This window comes from Gracilinanus agilis, chromosome 6 (genome assembly GCF_016433145.1).
Source record: "Gracilinanus agilis isolate LMUSP501 chromosome 6, AgileGrace, whole genome shotgun sequence".
NCBI lineage: Eukaryota > Metazoa > Chordata > Mammalia > Didelphimorphia > Didelphidae > Gracilinanus > Gracilinanus agilis.
In genome coordinates this window covers 54,076,046-54,098,754 of record NC_058135.1, presented here as the reverse complement: position 1 = coordinate 54,098,754, position 22,709 = coordinate 54,076,046, and the positions used below count along the sequence as shown (strand labels likewise).

General features: G+C 38.5%; 1 protein-coding gene across 1 annotated transcript in view; it reads right to left on the bottom strand.

Annotated features, from left to right (window-relative positions):
* Nucleotides 1–19,755, bottom strand: part of ARHGEF38 (Rho guanine nucleotide exchange factor 38) — a 78,744-nt gene extending 58,989 nt beyond the window's left edge. Inside the window, exon 1 of the mRNA XM_044680965.1 lies at nt 19,554–19,755. Within this exon, the coding sequence (XP_044536900.1) occupies nt 19,554–19,755 (202 nt within the window). The remainder of the gene's footprint in view (nt 1–19,553) is intronic.
* Nucleotides 19,756–22,709: the final 2,954 nt, after the last annotated feature.

Sequence of the window (22,709 nt, the reverse complement as noted above, 5' to 3'; positions counted from 1 at the left end):
CACACACACACACACACACACACACACACACACACAGAGTACTTTTGAAATAAAAGGTACTCCCCAAGCAAAAATCTGAGTTTTTTGGCATAGTTGGGTTTTTTTTTTTCTGTTTTAATAGCCCCACCATGACTGAATAAAGCAGAAAGATTTAACAGCTCAGGCTTCTGTGACAAGTTCATCTTATCCAAAATCCTTACTTGATTTAAAACACGTTTAAAAGAAAATTTCCTACTGAAATACATGCTTTTTTGTTTGTTTAGCGCACACACACACATACATGGGGGTTGGGGGAACCAGCAACATTCTATTGAAATGGCACAATTAACTAAAGCTGACTTTTCTTTTCCCAAGAAGCATTGCTTCTGTTTTCAAAGGAATCCTTCATTTAAAATAATCTAGTTTTCTATCTTAATTTAATATTTTTACTTTTTGAGAGAGAAGAATAGCCAATGAATAGCCAGCAAAATAAATAAAGAAAGAAAGGAGCAGGATAGAAAAATGATCAGCATTGGATTTTTAAAATATTCAGTGTATGTTTGAATATTTTAAGAATAGTAAGAATACTGTTACAGCATTATGAAAAGCCTGGATGCTGATTGATGTAACTGAATTTTAAACGCATATTTTGCACGCTGCTATTTCTATCCCTCCCTGAAGGCATGGATCTAGTTTGGGTTTGGGGTTTTGTTTTTTAATTGGGTGGAGGAGAACACCCCTTCTTTCTAGGGAGAGCTGCTCAGGGGCACATTAGCATAACTGATTTGTCTTTGCCAGGGACAGATCATACAATTGAGTGAGCTCATTAGAGAAGGGCCACACTCCAAAATGCACATTCTTCCATGGAATGCCCAGATCTAGGGAGGGACAATATGAATGACGACTGAGGTGTAGGAGATTCCTTCAGCCAAAGAAGACTGATTGCTCTAGGAACAGTATGGGTAGCTCTCATCCGAGAACTGATAAAGAAGAATGCTACCCATCTCGCAACAGGGAGATGATAGACTGACATGCAGAATAAGAGACCCATTTTTTAGCATGTCCAAATTGGGATTCTGTAAGCTTGTCTGTGCTTCTAGGATAGAAGGGTTCTGTAATCCTATCTTTTGTTTCAATGAATTGGGGAGAAAGTAGGAGGAGAAATTTTAAAAAGGAATGCTTTATATTTGTTGGTTAGTTTTCCTTTGCTGTATTTCCCTCTTCTTTCTTTTAAAGTATTTGTTACAAAGGATGTCTTGCTGGGTAAGGGAGCAGGGGGGAACATATATTAAAAATGTATATGACATGAAAACAAAAGCTATCAATAAAAGTAAGATAAATTTTTAGTAAAAACAAATGACTGATATTCTCTTTTCCTTCTCTTTTCTTTCCCTCTTCTCTCTTTGTCTCTCTTTGCTTTTGTCTCTGCTTCTTTGTTTTTCTCTTGTACACACACCTCAACTCTGAAACACACTTTATACACAACACCCCAATCAAGACCATCTAATCAGGATAAAGGTAAGATAAAGGCAAGGCTTGGGTGAGGGCACTCTAAAATCCTAGAGGATGGATCTCTCCAGCTTCCAGTAACAATAGCCCAGCTGCTACAGGGATGAGAAGGGCAGTTAGGTGGCCCAGTATACGGAGTACTAAGCCTGGAGTCCGAAAGACCCATCTGCCCAAGTTCAAATCCAGCATCAGACACTTACTGACTGGGCAAATCACTTAACTCTGCCTCACTTTCCTCATCTGTCAAATGCTGGAGAAGGAAATGGCAAAGCACTTCACTGCCAAGAAAACCTAAATGGGGGTCACAAGGAGTAAGACTTGACTAAAAAATGCCTGGATGATGACAAACCTTTCCTTTTTGGAGTCATGTCTTGCTCCCAAGATCAAGTGTCCTCAATGTAAGAAGCAGAAAAATGGGTCCTTCCCAACAATGAAGCCCCACAAAGCTCCTGAATTCCAGGAAATAGTAGTGTCTCTCTTCCCTATTGCTTCCATCCTGGCCCCAGAAGCCATTGTCCAGGTTCACAATGTCTATGGAACCATCCCTGTTAACCACTTACCAATTGTCATCTTCTGGGCATGGAGACCAGGCTAGCTAAAACATAGAGGCATTTGATAGAAAGGGGGGTGCCACATGCCAGGTGAATCAAACCACTGCTACTATGTGAGTGAGACTAGTAGTGTCAAATTTCAAATAGAAATGGGTACCAGTATCCTATATATAAAGATCCCTGGAGGAGGTATATTGACTTAGAAACCCGACCCCCCAACACACACACTCAATATGGAAAAATAAGCATAGTTTTTTGGCCCTCCTTTGTACCAGAGAAGAAGTCTGATTTTTTAATTTTTTTTTATTTTATGGCTTGTTTACAGAACCATATTGTAAAATTTGGGTTAAGGATTTGGTCATAGGTTATGTTAATAATTCTAGCCTTTTTGTGTCATCTGATGGCTTTTGCATTCTTTAGCAATCAACTTCTTAATTCTTGTAACTTTGAAAAATAAATTGTGTATGTTTATGATATTAAAAGATTAAAAATGTTGATATTATATATACTATACAAATATTTTATGCATTTCTGAGTTTCTAAACTTTTTTGTGTCATTTGCTGACTTTTTGTGTCATCTGCAGCTTCAGAATAACTTCAAAAAATTCCCATTTAATTTGTTAAGGCTTGACTCACAATATATGGAAACAGAAATGGGAAAAGTCAGGATGTGGAAGGGATACCTGTAGTAACATCTATGTTCTATTGTATTTTTTGTTTATTTTGTCAAATGTTCCCCAATTATATTTTAATTTGGTTTGGGCCGTCTTGGAGACCATTGTGGTCTTGTCTTAAACCAATGTCTCCTCTCAAACCCTGGTGAAGACAGCACAGATCCCTGTGCCCCAAAACAATGGGAAAAGTAGGTGTTATAGAAAACAGATTACTTTTGGGGAGGAGGAGCTCCCAATGCTTAAGATCACTGGTTTTGTCTCCAGCCCAGTTGCCACGACAGTCAGACAAAGCAGTCACCCTTGACATGCCAAGTCACATTTTTAAAAAAATTATTATATATTATTATATAACCACAAACCAACAAAAATGCATTAAACAAATGCATAAAATTATATTCAAAACCACAAACTCCATATAGTTTACAATTTGTTTTTTAAAATGTAAATTATATGTGTGCTAATATAAACATCATCTGCTTTTGAGTTCCCTTTGGATTAGTTTTACTTGGATACTTTTTTCTCTTGATTTTATGGTTATTTTTTTAATGTAATTAGGGTAGTTATTGTTCTTATTCTCTTTTCATCTCTCCATATATTTCTCTTATTTTCTTTATATTTCCAATGTCATTTGACTAACATGATATAATCCATTACATTCAAATATTACAATCTATTCAGCCATTTCTCCCATTCATTGCATTTGTGCTCTTTCCAGTTTTTTTGTTATAATAAACAAAGTTTCCATAAATATTTTTATGCAAACGCAGCTTTTTATTCTTGCAATAATGCCCTTCAGGCCTATCCCTAGTAATGAGCTCCACTGAGCTCTCCAGGTCAATGAGCTTGAAAAACTTTATGGCTCTTAATGTATAATTCCATCTTGCCTTCTACAAAAAAAATTTCCCACCATTCTACCAATGTAATTTCAGCCCTGTTTCATCATATTCCTGCATTTAATCTGATCAAATTATCTGGTTCTCAGTTAACATATGTTTCAGGCCCATATTTTACTAGATTGGTCCTTAGGCATCAGACATAATCTGTTGCCTGGACCATACTCTTTTCAAAACAAGAATTTCCAGCTTGGTCATACCCTGTGGAACTTTTCTCCCAGTGCCACAACCCCTCAAGGATGTAGAATTATGTTCATAGCGTGATGAGTGTTAAGATTTTTGCAGAACACTTATATTCTCTAAACCATTGCTGTCCCATCAGAAGCTATTTTTGGATTATGTGAATGCTTAGGCTTTGATTTACTACTAACCTCATATAGATGTGTGTGGGATCTTCAGATAATTATCTTATTTATCTTATCTAAGGTTCTAGTCATTTCCTTAACTTTTTCTTATTTTTTAGTTAGATTTATCTAGTTCTGAGAGGAGAAAATTAGTCTGTCACTATTAAAATTATTCTTTTTCCATCTGTATCTTATTTAGTTTTTCTTTTAAAAATCTCTGTGCTATAACACCTGGTGCATACAGGTCCAATACTGATAATGCTTCATTATCCATAGTAACCTTCCCAACAAAATAAAGTTATCTTGTTCATTTCCTCCAATTATATCCATTTTAGCCCCAGTTCTATCAGAGTTCATGACTGCCACCCCTTTCTTCTCTAGATCCCCTGAGGCACAGTATATTCTGCTCCAGCCCCTGACACACTCTATGGTGTCTCTCATTTTCAGTGTCTTTCTTATAAACACCATCTTGTCAAGTCCTGGTTTTTGATCCTTTCTGCTATCCATTTTCTTCACATATGAATTCATACCATTATACTCAATGTCATACTTATTAATTGTGATTGTGTATTTTCACATACCCTCTTCCTCCTCACTGTTTATCCCCTTCTTTATTTTTTTCGGTAGTATCCCTCTTCAGATGTTCAATTTCCTTTTACCAATACCTCTCCTATTTAACTCCTTCCCAAAATATCCTCCGTGATCCTCTTCCTTTCCCCTCCTTGTTCCAAATTGGCTCACATTTCCAATCATCACTCCCTTATCCCTTGATCCTTATCTTTTATTTCTTATTCTATCTACTTTTCCCCAATTCCCTTCTTTATCCCCCAATTGTGTCTTCCTACTTCTTGCTATATCTCTTCTCCTTACCCCTCTCTATCTCTTAATATATACTTCTCTCTAGGTGTACCTGGCCTTCGCTTTCCTCCCTTTTCTTATCTCTTAATCCTCTTTTCTCTTCCCAGGCCCTCTCTTAACCCATCCCTCTTCCTTCCTATTTCTCTGTACATTAAGAAAAATTTTACCCTTCTAATTGTGTATGTTGTTTTCTCTTTATCCCAGGTCTGATGAAAGTTGGGTTCTAGTACTTCCAGCCTTCCACTCCCTCATCTCCTTCTCTGTAGCAGTTCCTTCTCTCATTCCTCCTCCATATGTGATAGCCATTCTGCTTTGCCTCCCCCTTGTTTATGCCATTACCACATTGGCTCATTCTGATTATATTCCCTTGACCTCGAGTTTTCCATCCATATCCTCTTTTCCAAAATATCCAGGCAATAATGCCATTCCCAGGGGCTTTAGATGGCATTTTCCCTTCATTACCTTTAAATGTTTCTAATAGATCAAATATTCTGCTGAGCTTTGGGATTTTCTCCCGGAATAGTTGAAACTCCTTTAGTTAATTAAATATCCATTTTTTCCTTTTATAATTATGCTCATCTTTGCTGGATATGTTATTTTTGATTCCAAGCCCAGTTTTTTTGCTCTGGGAAATGCTGTGTTCTATGTCATATTCTTTTAATGTTGTGGCTGCTAAGTTTTGTGTTATTCTGACTGTAGCTCCACAGTGTTTAATCAATTTTTTTTCTTTTTGCTTGTAGTATTTTCTCCTTAACCTGGGGCACTATAGAACTTAGCAATGATGTTCCTGTGTATTTTCTTCTTTGGGTCTTTTTGAGGTCCTGATTACTAGACTTGTTCAATTTCTATTTTACTCTCTATTTCTAAAATTTCTGGTCAATTTTCCTTGATAATTTCTTGGAGTATGGAATCTAAACTCTTTTTTTCTAACATAACTTTCTAAGGGTTCGACTATTCTTATATTGCCTCTCTCTGTTCTATTTTCCACGTCAGTTTTTTTATGAGATGCTTCATATTCTATTCTATTCTATTCTATATTATACTTTACTAATATATTATATTATATTATATTATATTATATTATATTATATTATATTATATTATATTATATTATTATATTATATTCTTCTTTTGATTTTTGCTTTACTATTTCTTTTGTCTTAGGAGATTGTTACTTCTCTTTGTACAATTCTACTCCTTAATACATTATTTTTCCATTTTGGTGATCCCTCATAATTTTATTTTCTTGCATTGCTCTTAGTATTTTTTCTAATTTTTCTTCCACTTCTTTCATTCAGTTTTTGAGGTCTTTTTAAAGTTCTTCTAAAAGTTCTGAGTTTGTGATCATTTGCTGTATTTCTTTGCTGTTTTTGAAGTAAATGTATTTGCTTCACTGAACTGTGAGTTTGAGTTGAGGTCTCTGACCCTATAATAGCTATCAATAGATAGGTTCTTTCTCCTTTGCTTGTTCATATTTATTTACTTATTTTTAAATTTTAGCAGCCAGGCCAACAAACTTAATTACTAGCTTTTTTCTGGAGTCCCAGGATTCCTATTCTGTTTATATATATTCTCTCAAGTTTCAGGATTTTTTTGATGTGTGTTTGTTTTTTCCTGAATCCTATTTAGTTATTACGATTTTTATAGTCCATATTCCCATGCACTTCAGGTCCCCATCTAGAGCCCCAGTTGGTAACTGACTTTGAGTGCTTCAACTAGAATCCTGCAAGCATCCAGTCTGTCCCACTAGCAACCACTGGGGATTCCAGTCTTCTGAGAGTGATCACAGCTGACCCCGCTCTAGTCCCTCTACAAATGCACTTCTTCCTCACTACTCCTTTTCCATTGCTGCAGCTCAAAGAGAGCAAATGTATATTTCACTTTCTTTAGGCCCCCAAAGTCCTTTGTTTGTTAACAAGGAAACAAGTTTATGTCCTTAGAGCAGGGGTTGGCAACCTTTTTTGGCCATGAGAGCCATAAATGCCACATATTTTAAAATGTAATTTTGTGAGAGCCATACAGTGCTCACAGTGCACACTCCTATAACAGCACCTGAAAAAAAATGGACTTTATTGCTCCTGCAGAAAGAGCCATATTTGGCCCTCAAAAGAGCCAGATATGGCTCGAGAGCCATATGTTGCCGACCCCTGCCTTAGAGCCTGGAACCTGCAGACTTTGGAGTGTCCTCTCCTTCAGTCTTTAGCCATGAGCCAACCCAGATCTCCTGAGCCAAGGCCACTGCAAACACACCTGCTCCCAGGATTTGGGTTCCAATAGCATCCTCTGGGATTCAGGCTTCTCTAGTTCATCAAATAAGGGGAATTTGCTGGTCCTGTCCTCTGTGGCTGCCTTGTGGATTCCCTCTATTTGCTTTGTTCCTGCCTCCAGGGCCTAAAGCAGTGGGACAGAGGCCTGGGAAGTTAGAAACCTTTCACTCCAGACTCCTGTCTGTTTTTGCAACTTTTAGTGTTGACTTGAGGCATTTCAGGAGGGTGAGAAAGCTTCACACCCTACTCCATCATCTTCCCACCACCAGGACACATCTTGGCAACTATCTCTGCCAGGTACCCTGACCCCATTCTCCCTCCCCTTCAGCAGCTGAGGACCCAGGAAAAAAATTCTTGGGACTTTCACATGGCTCAACATCAGAAATGAAAATAGGTATATCAATGGAATTGACCCCAAAGAAACTACATGGTCAGCAGCTTTGTAGCTATACCCTTAAAGGCCTTCCTATCTGCACTATAGCTGACCTTCTACCTAAGTTGTCTGCCCTCATTAAAATGTGTGCTCTTTGAGAGTAAAAAATGTCTTATTTATTTGTATCTCCAGAGTTTAGCACACTATGGACACTTAATAAATATTTTCATTCATTCCATCATTCATTCATTGTCAAAATCAGTGAATTCCTTCCAGTTATGGTGAAAGAAATATTTGCCAAACTTTCAACACTGCTATTTTGTTCAATCACATAGCTTCCCTATTTACTTATTTCTTGATGGAAAAAAAAGGGTAAACTGTTCCAAACATCTGTGATGAAGTCTTTCACTTGTAACATTTTATTCCTATGCTTCATTTGTGCTTAGCAACTGCTTACTTGTGATTTCTCTGGATTCTAATTACAGCAGCTCCCAAACAAAGAACTTTTGTTTCTTGTCTGCAATACTATTCTTTTCTTCTGCAAATAAATTTAATTGTTGTGATTGCCTAGGGATAGGGATTTCAGGTGTTTGCTGATTTACATTAGGCTTTCTTCAGATCAAAATAGCTGACAATAAAAAGGGAAAGTCCAGTTTCCAGGAAGTTGAACAAGTGGGGAGCAAAGGGAAAAGTCATTATGAGAGATTGTTGAGTCCTAACTTTAACTCAAGTTGACTTGTGCTTTTATTTCACAAGAATCAGGGGGAGGGGGAAAAAAGAAAGACAATGTTTACTTTAAAAAACAGAATGCTGATGCAATACTCTGATATGAGAGTGTTGTAAATAATTACTTTGTTATCAGAAAAACACAAAGATTGTTGGGAACACGGTGTTATTAAATGAGGACTGGACTTTGACTCCAAGAACCCAGGTTGGACTATTACTTCTGCCATGTACTAACTTCATGATCTTGAGCAAGGCATTTAATCACTTCCAGTCTTTGTTTTCTCATCCATAAAATGGGGTGTGGGAGGGTTGAATTTGATGATTCCTAAGGATGCTTCTATCTCTAAATCTATGGTCCTAAGAAGATGAAGCCCACAGCAAAAAACTTTAGTAAGGCAAATATTTGGGAAGAATATTATCACATTACAGATCAAGAGTTATTGCAAAAGTCACAAGATCAAAGCAAGAAGTTCTAGTCTGTTTTTTCCCCATCTGTACCAGTGCATGATAGGTGATTAATAAATGTTTCTACAATGAATTAAACAGAAGACCATAGAATTATATATTTAAAGTTGGAAGGGAGTTGAGTCTTTCATTTCATATAAATGAAAAGTGAACTGCCAAAATTCACAGAGGTAGGAAATTTCAGAGCCAAGATCTCTGATTTCAAACCCACATCTGAATTCAAATCAAATTCCAAATTCTTTCCTTGGGCTATTTAATGTTAATGAATCTTTTTGTATGTCACTTGCTCAGTTTTATGTCTCACATGCATTGTTTTCTCATTTTACAGTTCAGAAAGCTTCAGGACCAGAGATGTTGAGTTGCCCATTGTCATATGACTTGCTCAGTTCAACCCATTCTTTATATATTTTATATATGTTTAAAAAACAAAAATTGTTTCCCTACTCCCTTTAAGTCAAACTAAGCAGTTAGCATAGTGCTTACTTTAATACATGTTTATCAACTGACATGAATAAACTTCAGAGCAAGGTGTCTCCCCAGTATATTCTGAATCATTAGTTGACACACAAGGGAGTACAGGTTCATAAAGTTTGAGTTGTAAGAGATTTCAGGGTTCATCTAGTGATGGAGTCCTAGATTTTGAGCTGGAATTAGACTTCTCAGACCATTTGGTCCAAATGTATAGTCACACTAAGTTATTGCTCTTTGGGACAGCTAGGTGGCTCAGCAGATGAGAGTCAGGTTTACAGACAGGAGTCCTGGGTTCAAATTTGCCCTTAGACATTTCCTAGCTATGTGACCCTGGGCAAGTCACTTTAACCCCATTTGCTAACCCCTTGCTGCCCTTCTGCCATGGAACCAATAGACAGTATTGATTCTAAGATGGAAGTTAAGTGTTTAAAAAAATAAGGTATTGCTTTCATGTGGCTCATCTTGATTCTAAAATAGATGGAAATTTTAAGTTACTTTTCATTAACAATACTTAAATCAACTGGCAAAGGTTTAAGGATTTTTTAAAATTAAGTGAACAAGATGACACCTAAAAGGAGTAGGAAAAGGACTTTTATGGAGGAGGAAACTGAGGCCTGAAGAGATTAAGTGACTTACTATGATTACTATGACCACGTCATGAGTAGGGTTTGAAGACTGGTCCTCTGATTCAAGAACTGGTGCTCTTTCCATTCTGCTACATGCAATCTGTATGAGTATGGACACCCACATTATAGTGCTTTACATGTCTCATATGGGGCATGGCTCATCCATCCCAACCCATTCATGCTTACATTTTACACATGTTTAGTAAAAATAATTTCTATGCTCCCTTTAAGCTAACATTATCCTATTCATATATGAATGAGGCATAGTCCTATTTCCCTAATAAAGCAATTTAAACTTTTTTTTATTCCACAGTTCATTTTCTAACTGAAACTGCCACATCCCATCTGAAAAAAAAAGTTTCTTCACACATGGATTTTAAAGTTTTTATTAAACCAATGTTCTTTTTACTACTTTCAACATCTAACTGTCCATCCATGAAAAAGGCAATATTTTAAAGTTTTACCAATTAAAATTATTTTTCTCTATATGAAAGTAAATTTTCTGCAATCTTGAGCACCCAACTATTTAAATGAAAGGGCAATATTTTAAAAGGGCATTAACTTACCTCATACAGTCTCCTCAATTGACACATGGGAAGCCTGAGACTCAGCGAGGACTTTCCAGAATTCACATGGATAATAAATGTCAGAGATTCGATTTGAACCCAGATCCTTTGACCCCAAATATTGTGGTACTATAACATACTACTAGAATTCTTTCCCTTTATCCTTAGAAATTCAAATATGATATAATCATTTTGTTCTTAGGTTCCTTTCATTTTCACTATCCCAATCATCTGTTTGTTAGACAAAACAAAGTCCAAAGCAATAGTTCATGTCACTGATGTTCTGCTTTCTGTGTAATAAAATTGTTTGGAAATCAAAGAATTAGACAGCTGCTCTGAGATGTAGACTTCCACTGTTTCTCTTACCACACTCTCTTTCCAAGTCAAGATCTTCAGTGTTGTATTAATTTATAGTGGACAGGAATATCCTCTCTTACCTTCTCTTTTTTTCTTCACCTAATCTATAAGGTCATTCTAGGTTTGTTTTATTGTTGAGTTTGTTTCACTTGTGTCTGACTCTCGGTGTCCCATTTTGGGGTTTTCTTGAGAAAGATATTGGAGTGGTTTGCCATTCCCTTTTCATTTTACAGATGAGGGACTGAGGCAAACAGGATTAAGTGACTTGCCCTGGATCATACAGCTAGTATGTGTCTGAGGTTAGAATTAAATTCATGAAACTGAGAATTCCTGATTCCAACCCCAGTATTTTATCCACTGTGCCACCTCGCTGACAAGGTACGGATCTTGATGTCTTCCTAATTTTAGAGAAACCAGAAGCAACTATAATTCAATTATAGCTTAAATCAGGGGGGAAAATCAATACAGAAGAAGAAATTCCCTAGCCATAATTTTGTGATGAGGAATAGCTCAATTCTTATTGGTTCTTTGATTCAAGATCAGCTCAAACAAGAGCTCTTTGGCTTTTGAATTGGTTCACTTCTAAAACAAGATTTCTTAGAGGCAGAGAAAAAATGTTCAGCCTTCAGGTTTGAATCTTCTCTGAGATTAATGAGTAGCCATGCAGAAAAGAAAAGAAGTGGACTTGAGTTAAGCCCCTTGACTATAATTTCCTCAAGCATAAAACAAACGTCATAAACCTTGATTTCTAACCTACTCATCTGGAATCTAGCCCAAATTTGAATCTAGATTCAAAGAGAACAATGACTTAGTGTAGGAGTGGGAGTGGCTGTAGGAGAGTCCAAGGATATTCAAGAGGAGATGTTAGAACTGCAGGGACAGAGAAGCAGGTCACAGAATCATAGATGATTAGGACTAGCAGGAACCTCTGATCTAGCCCTTGTGTGAAATGTCCTAAGTCTTTCAGGATTTAGCTGAAGTTTACTGATTACATTTGGCAATGCTTTTAGGAAATCCCATTTTTATGCTCTCATGCCATCAGTCCCTGGGTGATCTCTTACTCTGTTCCATAATCACATTCTGTACTACAAGCTACCCTTACCCCCATTCCCATTTCCTCCTTCTCTCCTATGGCCAGTTTGCTAATCAGTCCATACATATCATGCTTGCAAGGGACAAGAGGAAGGTGAAATGGATCAGCACTAGCAGAAAATCAACTTAAAAATTTGAGATTTGAACACCATATGTGACTCCAGTGCAGATCCAGCTTTCTTCAAATATAAAGCACATTCCCATTTCACACAACAATGGAATTTATTTTCACACAGTTGTGTGAAATTGTGAATTAATTTCACACACTATGGAAGTGCGCTTTGCATGACAATAAAAAAATTTTTAAAAAAAGTAAACTTCATCTAAATCAGCTAAAAAACACAGGGTTATTTCTCCCTGGAAATATGCATCCTCTTTAGCTGTGTATATGAACACACAATAGATGCATATAAGCGTAAGAAGACCACTGCATCCTGAAATCAGATCTATTATGAATGTAACATTTGGAATGCCTATTCATGTAAAAAATCCTTCTCCAAAAACACTGATCTTAAGCGATTCAGCTTCAGACTTTTATTTTACTTTAGATCTCTCCTGGGGCAAACTTTGGCCAAACTTTAGAGGCTGAAATAGGATGGAGACTTGAGTGATGGAGATCAGGGGACAACTAGGTTATAAGGTGCTAGCTGGTGGTGCAGTGGATAGAGTGCTGATCAGCCTTAGCTACTTAATGGCTTGGACAATATCTGCCTGTCTCAGTTTCCTTAACTATAAAATGGGTATGATAAGGGCACCTACTTCCCAAGGACATTGTATGGCTCAATGGAGATATTTGTTTGGCACATGATAGATGCTATATAAATGCTTATTCCTTCCACTTTTTTCTAAGAGGCAGAAATCAGGACATGAAAGAGTAATTTTGTGAGGATTATTTACTTTCCTCTCTGTTCTGCATTTCAATGGGATCTAAGACTTCATCCATGAAGGAAACTCCTGGTCAGGAAACTCCCTTGACTCATGCTGATTGGCAGCTGCTCAGCAAGCTAGCTTTAAAAAATTACCTGAGGCCATGGAGGGGTTAAATGAGTTGCCCAGGGTAATTCTGCTTATTTTTATTTCTACAATGTTGAATTACATGTTACTAATGGGTTATTTTTATAAATGGAAAAAAGTTCCAGAAGATTTTTTCCTATTCTCCCATCAGTAAGAAAGGATTAAGTTTTCCAAATGAAATTCCAACCACTGTAGTAGTGATGGCCACTCACTGCTAGAGTAATAACTCACTGCTAGAAGTAAGTCTGCCTGTTATCTCTCTTTAACCCCTTCACTAACAGCACCCTGCATTGTATTCTTTGTTGAATACCCAATAGGGACACAGGAGAAAAAAAATGACCTTTCTAGATCTCAAATATGTAATCCAAAGGGTGCTGTGATTTGGGGCCAATCTACATGGTATCAATAGACTTGGATGAGTAAATCACTACCTGGATAGAGACATGAGATTACAGTGTATTAAATCATAGAATAGGATAGCTAGGTGGTACAGTAGGTAGAGTACCAGGCTTGGAGTCAGGAAGATGGGTTCAAATTTGAGATTCAGATACTTCCTAGCTCTGTGACTCTGGGCAAATCACTTAACCCTGCCTTCCTCAGTTTCCTCATGTATAAAATGAGCTGGAGAAGGAAATGGCAAATCACTCTAGTATCTTTGCCAAGAAAACCCCAAATAGGGCCACAAAGAGTTGGACACCACTGAACAACATAAAGCAAACAACTACCAGAGAAATGAAATAACCTGCCCAAAATCATACAGTGAGTTTGAGGCACAACCTGGATTAGGACATAGACATCCTGTCCAGTGTTTCCACTAGGCTGGGCTGACTTCCCCTCAGACTGAAGGGATAGAAAAGTAAAGAACTCCTTCCAACGCTTCCAACTAAAGAGGGCTCCCAGGTCAGCTAGTTCTTTATTTCTTACTAATTGGACTCCATTATGGCCCTCACCGCCACCCCCTTTCAGCTATTATCTTTTCCCATTGGATTTTAAGCTCTTTGAGGACACAGATTGTCTTTTATTTTTCTATTTCTAACTTTAGCACTTTGTACAGTGCCTGGTATATATGATAAAGGGTTAATAAATGTTAATTGACTGACCCTCCTCCATGAAACCTAAATTCTAGCCTTGGTATCGCTACTACCTGGTTATCTAATTCTAGTCCAGGCACATCTCCTCACTGGGCTTTTGTTTCTCCATTTGTAAAAAGAAGGGATGGGACTATAGCATCTTTAAGGCCATACTTTAAGCTAACATGAAACGATTCTAAGATGTCAACCTAATTTTGAAATGTTTTACTATACTCTGCTATTTTTCTTATGATCCCAAATGGCTCCTTCTAAGAACAAGTAAAGCTCTTGGGAAAGATGGACCCTCCCTTGCTGTTCTATTCCGCATTCAAGGCAGAATGTAGAATTCTTGTAGAACTTTAGAGCATCCTCAAGATCAAAATAGGAAACATGCCAGAAATCATTTGTGGTTGGGAGGCTTCTTTGTACTTAAGACCTTCATAGAAATATAAGAACTCACACTAGTAGGTGGGTAGCAAATATAATTTTCATTTTCTCTTTGCTGGTGGACAATCTGAAGCAGAGAGATCCTTGATTTAACATAGAAAAAATGGATTCTCAATTCAAACAGAGAAGGAAGGAATATGAGCACTTAGGGGATATGGAGTGACTTCCTAGGAACATATGTTTAGACTTGGAATGGACCTTAGAGGTTGATTAATCCAACCCCCACATTTTATTAAAGAGGAAGTCTTGGGGCAGCTGGGTGGTTCAGTATATTGAGCTTCAGATCTGCAGATGGGAGATCCTGGGTTCAAATGTGGCCTCAGCCACTTCCTAGATATGTGACCCTGAGCAAGTCACTTAACTCTGCTTAGCCCTTACCCCCCTTCTGCATGGGAATCGATACAAATAATTGATTTGAAAACAAAAGGTAGAAGTGTGGGAGACAGATTGCCAAGCAGAGAGAGCACTGATGAGCCAGAGGACTCAAGTCCAAATCTTACCTTAGATGTTAACTGTGTGATTTGGGATAAGTTAGTGTGCTTCCCAGGGTCTCACGTTCTACATTTATAATATGAGGGGACTGAACTAAGTACTCTTTGAGGTTCCTTTTAGATCTAGTGTTATGTCCAAGAGCGCAATAGAAGTGAATCAAATCAGTAAGTACTTATTAAGTTCTTGCTATATGTCAGGCACTGTGCTAAGCCCTGAAGTTGCAAAGAAAGAAAGATAAAAATAGTCCTTCCACTAAAGGAGCTTACAGTCTAGTAAAGGAGACAATATGCAAACAGCAAACATACAAAGTACATGCAGGATAAAACTGGAGGTAATTACAGAAGGAAAACAGTCATATTAAGGGGAATGAAGAAAGGCTGATTTAACTGGAGTCTGAAGGAAGTCAGGGAATCTAAGGGGCAGGGATGAGGAAGACAAACATTCTAGGAGTGAAGGAGAGCCAGTGAAAATGCCTGGAGTTGGGAGATAGATTGTCTTGTATGAGGAACAGCAAGGACAGATTGCAGAGTATGCAAAGAGAAGTAAGGTATAAAAAGACCAAAAGATTAGAAGGCACAAGGCTATGAAGAATTTGAAAAGTCAAACAGAAGATTTGAATATTTCATCCTGGAGGTAATAGGGAACCGGTACAGTCTATTGAACAGAGGGGGCAACATGGTCAGCCATGCTTTTTAGAAAGATCAATTTGACAACTGCGTGGAAGATGGACTGGACTGGGAAGGACAGAAAGCCAGAAGAACCAAAAAATGGACGCCAGGTTCCCTGATCTCAAAGTAAGGGCGGTTTTCAATAAATAAGCTATCTCTGAGTTTGAATCAATGGTCTCTTCCTCAAAAAGACAATGGACAATAAATGTCCATTTGGGGACATATTTGTAGCCAATAATGCAGAGCGGTTCAAACTTTTTGGATTAACAGATCAATCTGGTTACCACCACTCTTACTCTATGAAATACATTTTAGAAGAGAAAAACACAAAAAGCTTTGCTTCTTTTTTTGCAGTTTTCTCATTAATTTATTATTTTCACAAGGAGGAAAAAAGGAGAAACCAGCATGTTAACTATAAAAACATCAGGAATAAAATAATTACAACAATGGTAAAAAGGCTTGACTTACATCTTTTCCTTAGTGATAAGACTTGACTTTTCTTTCAGAACACAATTCTGAGATGGCAGGAATCAGACCAGGAACAAAAAAATTGTTAGTTTCCAGCAATACTTTCAGTAAATCTGTTCCCTTTGTATTTCCCTATTTACTTAGTTGCTTTTAAAGTCACAATGCTTCATTAATATCTCAGCTTCCAGAAAGCTCCCCATAGAAAGAGATCTGGCAAATGCAAACATTCACAAGAGGTCTTTCTGAACTAGAGGCTGAATTCAATGCATAAGGATAGATAGCTCATTGGTTGTTTTAGAGAAGCTCAAACATACATTGTATGAAAGGTAAGAGACTCCTGGGAGATCATGTAACATTCTAAAAAATACTTAAAATTCTACCAAGAATATGCCAGATGAAAAAGATGTGGTGTAGAGAGCATGTCAGAAGTCCCAAATTTTATGTCTGATTCAGAAATTGACCAAATGAGTAATTAAATGGGGACAGCTAAGGTGGTACAGTGGATAGAGTGCTGGGTTTGATGTCGGGAAGATTCATTTCCCTGAGTTCAAATCCAGCTTCAGACACTAGCTGGGTGATCCTGGGCAAGTCACTTAACCCTGTTGGCCTCAATTTCCTCATCTGTAAAATGAACTGGAGAAGAAAATGATAAACCACTCTGGTATCTTTGCCAAGAAAACTCCTAAAGGAGTCACCAAGAATCAGAACCAACTGAAAACAACTGGATAATCAAAGCAAGGTTAAGACTTTGTTTCCTCCTCTGTAGGACAGGGGCTGTACCAGTGATTTCATTGGTATACACAACTCCTGGAAGAGAAAGCTCCTTTTACTTTCCTAGTTCCTCTACCTTTTCTTAGTTCTTCTACTTTCTAGTCTTAGAGAGTTGTCTGGGCACTGAGAATCAGGCATTGACCTACCCAAGGTCACATAGCCAAGATGTCAGACTCGATCCCAGTCTCCCCAGCTCTAAAGTCAGCTCTTTATCCTCCACTTCATGATGCCCCTCATCTGTACAAGGAGGATAATGATATTTACACTACCTACCTCACCAGAGAAATGCCTTGTAATACTTAAAGCAGGATATTGCCATTTACCCTTCAGGCTCAGGGTGAAGAAAAAGGGGAGAGAGAAATGATTAGGTCTTGACTGCCAAAGATGCATACCATATTTGGACATTCTCAGTCATCATAAATGAGTGATACTCTACCTAGATTTCCCCAAATACTGTGTTGCTGACCTGATAGTTAGAACATCCCACATTTTCCCAAGATTAGCAGTATTTTCCTATATGATATAACAAAATTAATCACTTCCTGAATCATTGCCTAAACAGATCTCCTAGCAAAGTATCTCATGCTTAACTATTTATAATAACAAAGAATAGGAAACTGACATTCATAAACTCTTTAAAGTTTGAGTTCAAATCCTGTCAGAGCTGTGTAATCCCAAGTAAATCACTTAATCTTTCTATGCCTTAGTCTTCTCATCTATAGAAAGGGTATAATAATAACCCTTAACCTTCCCAGAGTTATTGGATATTCCCAGGTTGTGAGGATAAAATGAAATAATATTTGTAAAATACTCTTTAAGAGCTATTATCTTCATTATCATCATCATCATCATCTTCTTCTTCTTCTTCTTCTTTTTCTTCTTCTTCACATTTGATCCTTAATTCCTTGAGGGTGGAGACTATTTTCTTTTATGTTTTTATCCTGGCTCCTAGTAGGGTGCCCAGAACATAGTAGGTACTTATTAAATATTTCTTAAGTCATATTGAAATCCTATGCTATAAATACTAAGAATATTATTACAGATTATTACAGATGAGGAAATTGAAAATTAAAAAAGATGAGGTGGGAGCAGCTAGGTCACTTAATGAATTGAAAGCCAGGCCTGGAGGTCTCAGGTAGGTTCAAATCTGACTTCAGATACTTCTTAACTGTGTGACCCTGGGCAAGTCACTTAATCCCCATTGCCTAGTCCTTACTGTTCTTCTGCTTTAGAACAAATATACAGTATTGATTCTAAGACAGAAGGACAGAAAGCAAGGGTAAAAACACAAAGAAAAAACATCAGTTGAAGTGACTTATTTTGCTTTAACAGCCAGTAAGTTTCAGAACTAGAATTCAAACACTAACCCATCTGACTCCAAGACTCTAGCCACTAAGGTTGTAGGGTCTGAGGGTAAGATTTTTCATTTTTAAAAAATGGAATGTATTTCTCATTTCATAAAGAGAATAGTTATATAGGAGTATCAGTAATAATAAAAGGATGCCAGATTGGTTGACTAATTACCTGATAAGGGTGAGATCATGATTTCACTTACCATTTACAAGCCATAATTATGTTTAGGTTAGTTTTTTTTTTAATTTTCTTTCTTTCTTTTATTTTAATAACACATTTCCACATAAGTTTCCCAAAGTTATATGATTTATGTTGTCTCCCTCTCTTTGTCCCTCACCCTTCCTGAACTTGACAAGCAATTCAGTCTGGGTAATATAATGTTTAATTTTTTAAAAGTAGACATTAGATATCTAAAAAGGTAGAGACTGGAATTCTGATCGCCCTTCAAGTGTTTCTAAATCAATTCTTAGGATCACAGATTTGAAACTGGAAGGCACCTTAAAGAGCATCTAGTCATCTTACAGATTAGAAAACTGAGCCCTGTTTTAACTGAGTCTTATTTGAAGACACACAGGTAGATGAGAGATCAAGACTTGAACTCAGATCCTCTGACTATAGAAGCAGGGCCCTTTGAACTGTACTGTGCAGTTTCTCCTTGACATGGGTATTGTACAGAGATGGCAGGGACCCTATACCCCTTAACTCAGGCTGTGAACAGGGGATTCCCTTCCCCCTTCCTGCCCTCCTGACTCCTGAGGCAAAGACCATCTTCCTTGGAATTCCTTTAAATTGAGATAGATAAAGAAATACACCTCCTCTATAACATCAAGTTGTATATCCCAGACATCCATCTGTCCCCTAAACTATGAGGGTCACCCCCTATGTCTCCAGGCAGACCCCGATCAGATGACCAACACCTCCCCCCCCACCGAATACCTGAGTGTTTACCACTCTAGAATCACATCCTCATCATGACACAGCATCATGTCCCCACAATTGTAAAAGTATATAATCCCCAGGATTGAGGGATTGGGGGGGGGGAGCCTCCCATGACTGCTCCACTCATGCTGTCTTGCTGGCCATTAATCCTATCTTACTAATAAATCTTTCTTTTTTACTTTTAAGCTAAGTTTGGAGTCCTCTCATTCTTGAGAAAGGTTTCCTTCCCGAACTCCGGGGTTCACCAGTTTGCACCCCTATAACATCCTCAGCCGATCTTTATTATTTATAACTTGTTGCCTTATTTGAAAATAGAAGCAAAGAAGAAACAAACCTGGAAACAAAGCAAACTGGTTTGGCAACATAGACTCCTTTACAGATTAGGAAAACTGATCCCTAGAGAGGTCAGAACAGTTTGTTTAAGGTCACACAGGTAGATGACAGAGTGAGATTAGAACCCGACTCTTCCAGCTCCAGGGAGAGAGAGAGAGAGAGAGGAGAGAGACAGACAGACAAACAGACAGACTTGGAAATGAAACAAACTGGTTTGAAGGCAGTGACTCCTTTAGCAGGCACGTACCTTGCAGTTTCTGGTTGTATTCGCTTCTGTCGGACTGGCTCCTTCTGAGGGGTCCCGAGTTACTGTGGTCTACAGCCCCAGGGCTCTCCACGACGCTGTCGGTCTTCCTTCTCTCTAACATGTAGAGTCTCTGTCTCAGAAAGGTCAGATTCTTCTTCTTGGTCCCCATGTTCTCTTTTCCAGAGGCTTCTTTGGTTTCCATCTGCGCCAGAGGGAGGCAGGCCTCAGGAACTTGCCCAAAGCAGCTAGCTTGACAATTTGCCTCAGGGCGAAGGTGAAAGCGCCCAGTTTACCTGCTCCTTTTAATTAGAGAACTTCGCTTCTGGGTTACCTGGCTGTGACCGCCACCTCTCCAGGATCCCTGAGCTCCACCCCTATGAAGTCATTCTTTTCTGCGCCTGGAGCCCAACTGGGGATCCTGCTGCCACCTGTTACCTGAGAGACCTGTAGCCCAGAGCTAAGCAAAGCAGGGGCTGTCCTGTCACATGCTCCAGAAGCAAACAAGAATCCCATTGTGTGTAGCGGTGGGGGGTGCGTGAAGGTGCGGCGTGAAGGTTGGGGGACCTGGGAAATGCCTGCCTTGCTCTATTATCAGTTTAAACTTGCTATTTATTGGAGTTGGCAGTGGGCATGCTTTTACCCTTCGAAGGCTCATTGCACGGGAGGTAAACTTGCACGTGTGTATCCTTTTCACTCGAACTCAGCCCCTCCAGGGATGCCTTTGGTGGGGAATCATACAGAAACTTGCGCTTGAAGCATCCTTAGTGAAGGGGCCACTTGGGCATGCATACAGAACTAAGCTTTCAGAAACGAAAACAAAACAAACAGGAAACCGACAGACTTGGTCGCAGCATAAATGGAAAGAAGAACCGCCAATGGAAAGCGATTAGTGGATAGTTGTAGTGGTCAAGCCTGACCCAAAGAAGAGTAACCGGAAGCCATCTCAATCCCTTCCTTGAAGAGATGGGGATGGGGGTTTGTGCAACGGGCACAGAACACTGCATACACTGTCCAACTTTGTTGAAATATTCCTTAATTTTCCTGAACTGTACTTTTTTTAATTCCTTATTCAAATAAGGGGGGGGGGAGGATTTGAGGAGGAAGTGGGAGAGGAACATGCCGAGAGAGGAAGGCAATGGAAAAATCAGAAGATATTTTTAAAAAATCCTTTTTCAAAAACAGTTTACTGAAAAGAAACTAATTCTCAAACCCTGACCTGGATTAATATGGGGGGTGGGGGAAAACTCCCTCTTTGTCCCTTGGCTGTGTAGATTTAAGGATCAGGTTGACTTCTCCCCCTGGGAGGAGAGACTGGCATTTGAGAATTGCTTTGCACCGGGGCAGAGTGACCCCGGCACAATCTGTGTGCTACTAGTTGGGGGAGGGGGAGACAAAAAGACAGGGCTGTGTCTTCAGGCTTCAGAAGCCAGGCTCTCATTCAGGACTACACGCAGGGCTTGCCTGAGTTTAATCCTTTCACAGTTCTAATTCCTACCCTTCCGGGTCCAGGTCCTTAACTAAATAAGCCTGAGAATTGTGCCTAAGAGCTTTGATTTCTGAGAAGGTTTTTTTCTCTCAAAGACTGAAGAGCCAGAAATAGGCAGCATCGAGCAGGAGTCGCGAAGATTACCTAGAGAAAGTCAGAGACTGGGTGGGCATCAGAAGTGGGACAACGCACACAAATTCCTCTGCTTCAAATGAGCCAGTACCCAGAAGAGGAGGGGGAGGGGGAAGAGGAGGAGGTCACGTGTGTAAGGGATAGTGGTGGAGCTTTCATTGAATGTTTTTCATCCATCTTAATTTAAAGTTGTTTTTCTCAAATGTACGTGCTGAGATCTCTCTCTGGGAATTCATCTAAGCTCTGGGAATAATAGTCTGGGTGTTTGTGTGGGAAGTCGGAGACACCGAAGGCTTTCGGAAATGTGTGCTCTACCACGGTAAAACCAAGCTCTGCTTCCCACCACCACCTCTGTACATTCTGCCTAGATAGAAGCAATTTTATTTAAAAACCGAGTTCTTCACGGTTACTTTGGAGCTCATGAAAGATATGAATAAAGACTGATAGGGCATGAATTCTTTAGCTGAGGTCACCCATGAAAGGAGGCCAAATATAAAATAGCTCCCAATCGACAAGTAAATAAAGATTTAATAAGTGCCTACTATGTACCAGCACAACCAGTTTTGTTCCGTGACTCATCTCCACATATGCACACTTGTGTCTGAGTAGCATGTTTCATCATTAGTCCTCTGGAATCATGGTTGATCATTATGCTGATGAGAATTCCTGTCTTTCAAAGTTGGTTATCTTTACAATATTGTCAATGTATACATTGTTTTCCTGGTTCTTCTCACTTCACTCTGCATTGGTTCATGTAAGTCTTCCCTGGTTTCTTTGAAACCATCTCTGAAATAATTTTGATAGCACAATAATATTCCATCATGTTTATATATCATAACTTGTTCTGACATTTCCCCAATGAATGGACATTCCTCATATTTCCATTCTTTGTCATCTCAAAACACGCATTAGAATTTGTTTCCCGAGGACGAATTCCTTCTTCTTCCTTTCCCCCATTTCCCTCCTATTTCCCTGGTGACAAAAAAGTATTTCTGTGTGTCTGAATGTGTGTATATATATATATATATGTGTGTGTGTGTGTGTGTGTGTGTATTCTTACCTCCTTTAACCAGTTCAGATGAAAATGAGGTTCAAGTATCAACTGCTACCTCATTTCTCATATAAACTGCTACTCACACATTTAAATTATGTGAGATAATTTCCCTTTATCTGCTTCTTCTTTTCTTCTCTAATGTACTATTCTGCCTTTAAGAACAAGACAATGGCTTCATTCCTTGCTTATCTCTCTAACTAAACTTCTACCATCCCCTATCCCCCCCATGATGTTAAGGCTCAGAGGGGACACATATAACATCTCCCCATATTTGAACAAAAAGAGTTTATCATTTAGTCCCTTATGATTGTTCATTTGTGTTTACCTTTTTGTATTTCCCCTAATTCTTGATTTTGAACTTCAGAGTTTCTCCATAACTCAAGTCTGTTCATCATGAATGCTTGGGAATCTTCTGTTTCACTAAAGACCCATTTTCCCCTCTTACAGCCTTATATTCATTTTTGTTGGATGTTATTCTTGGCTG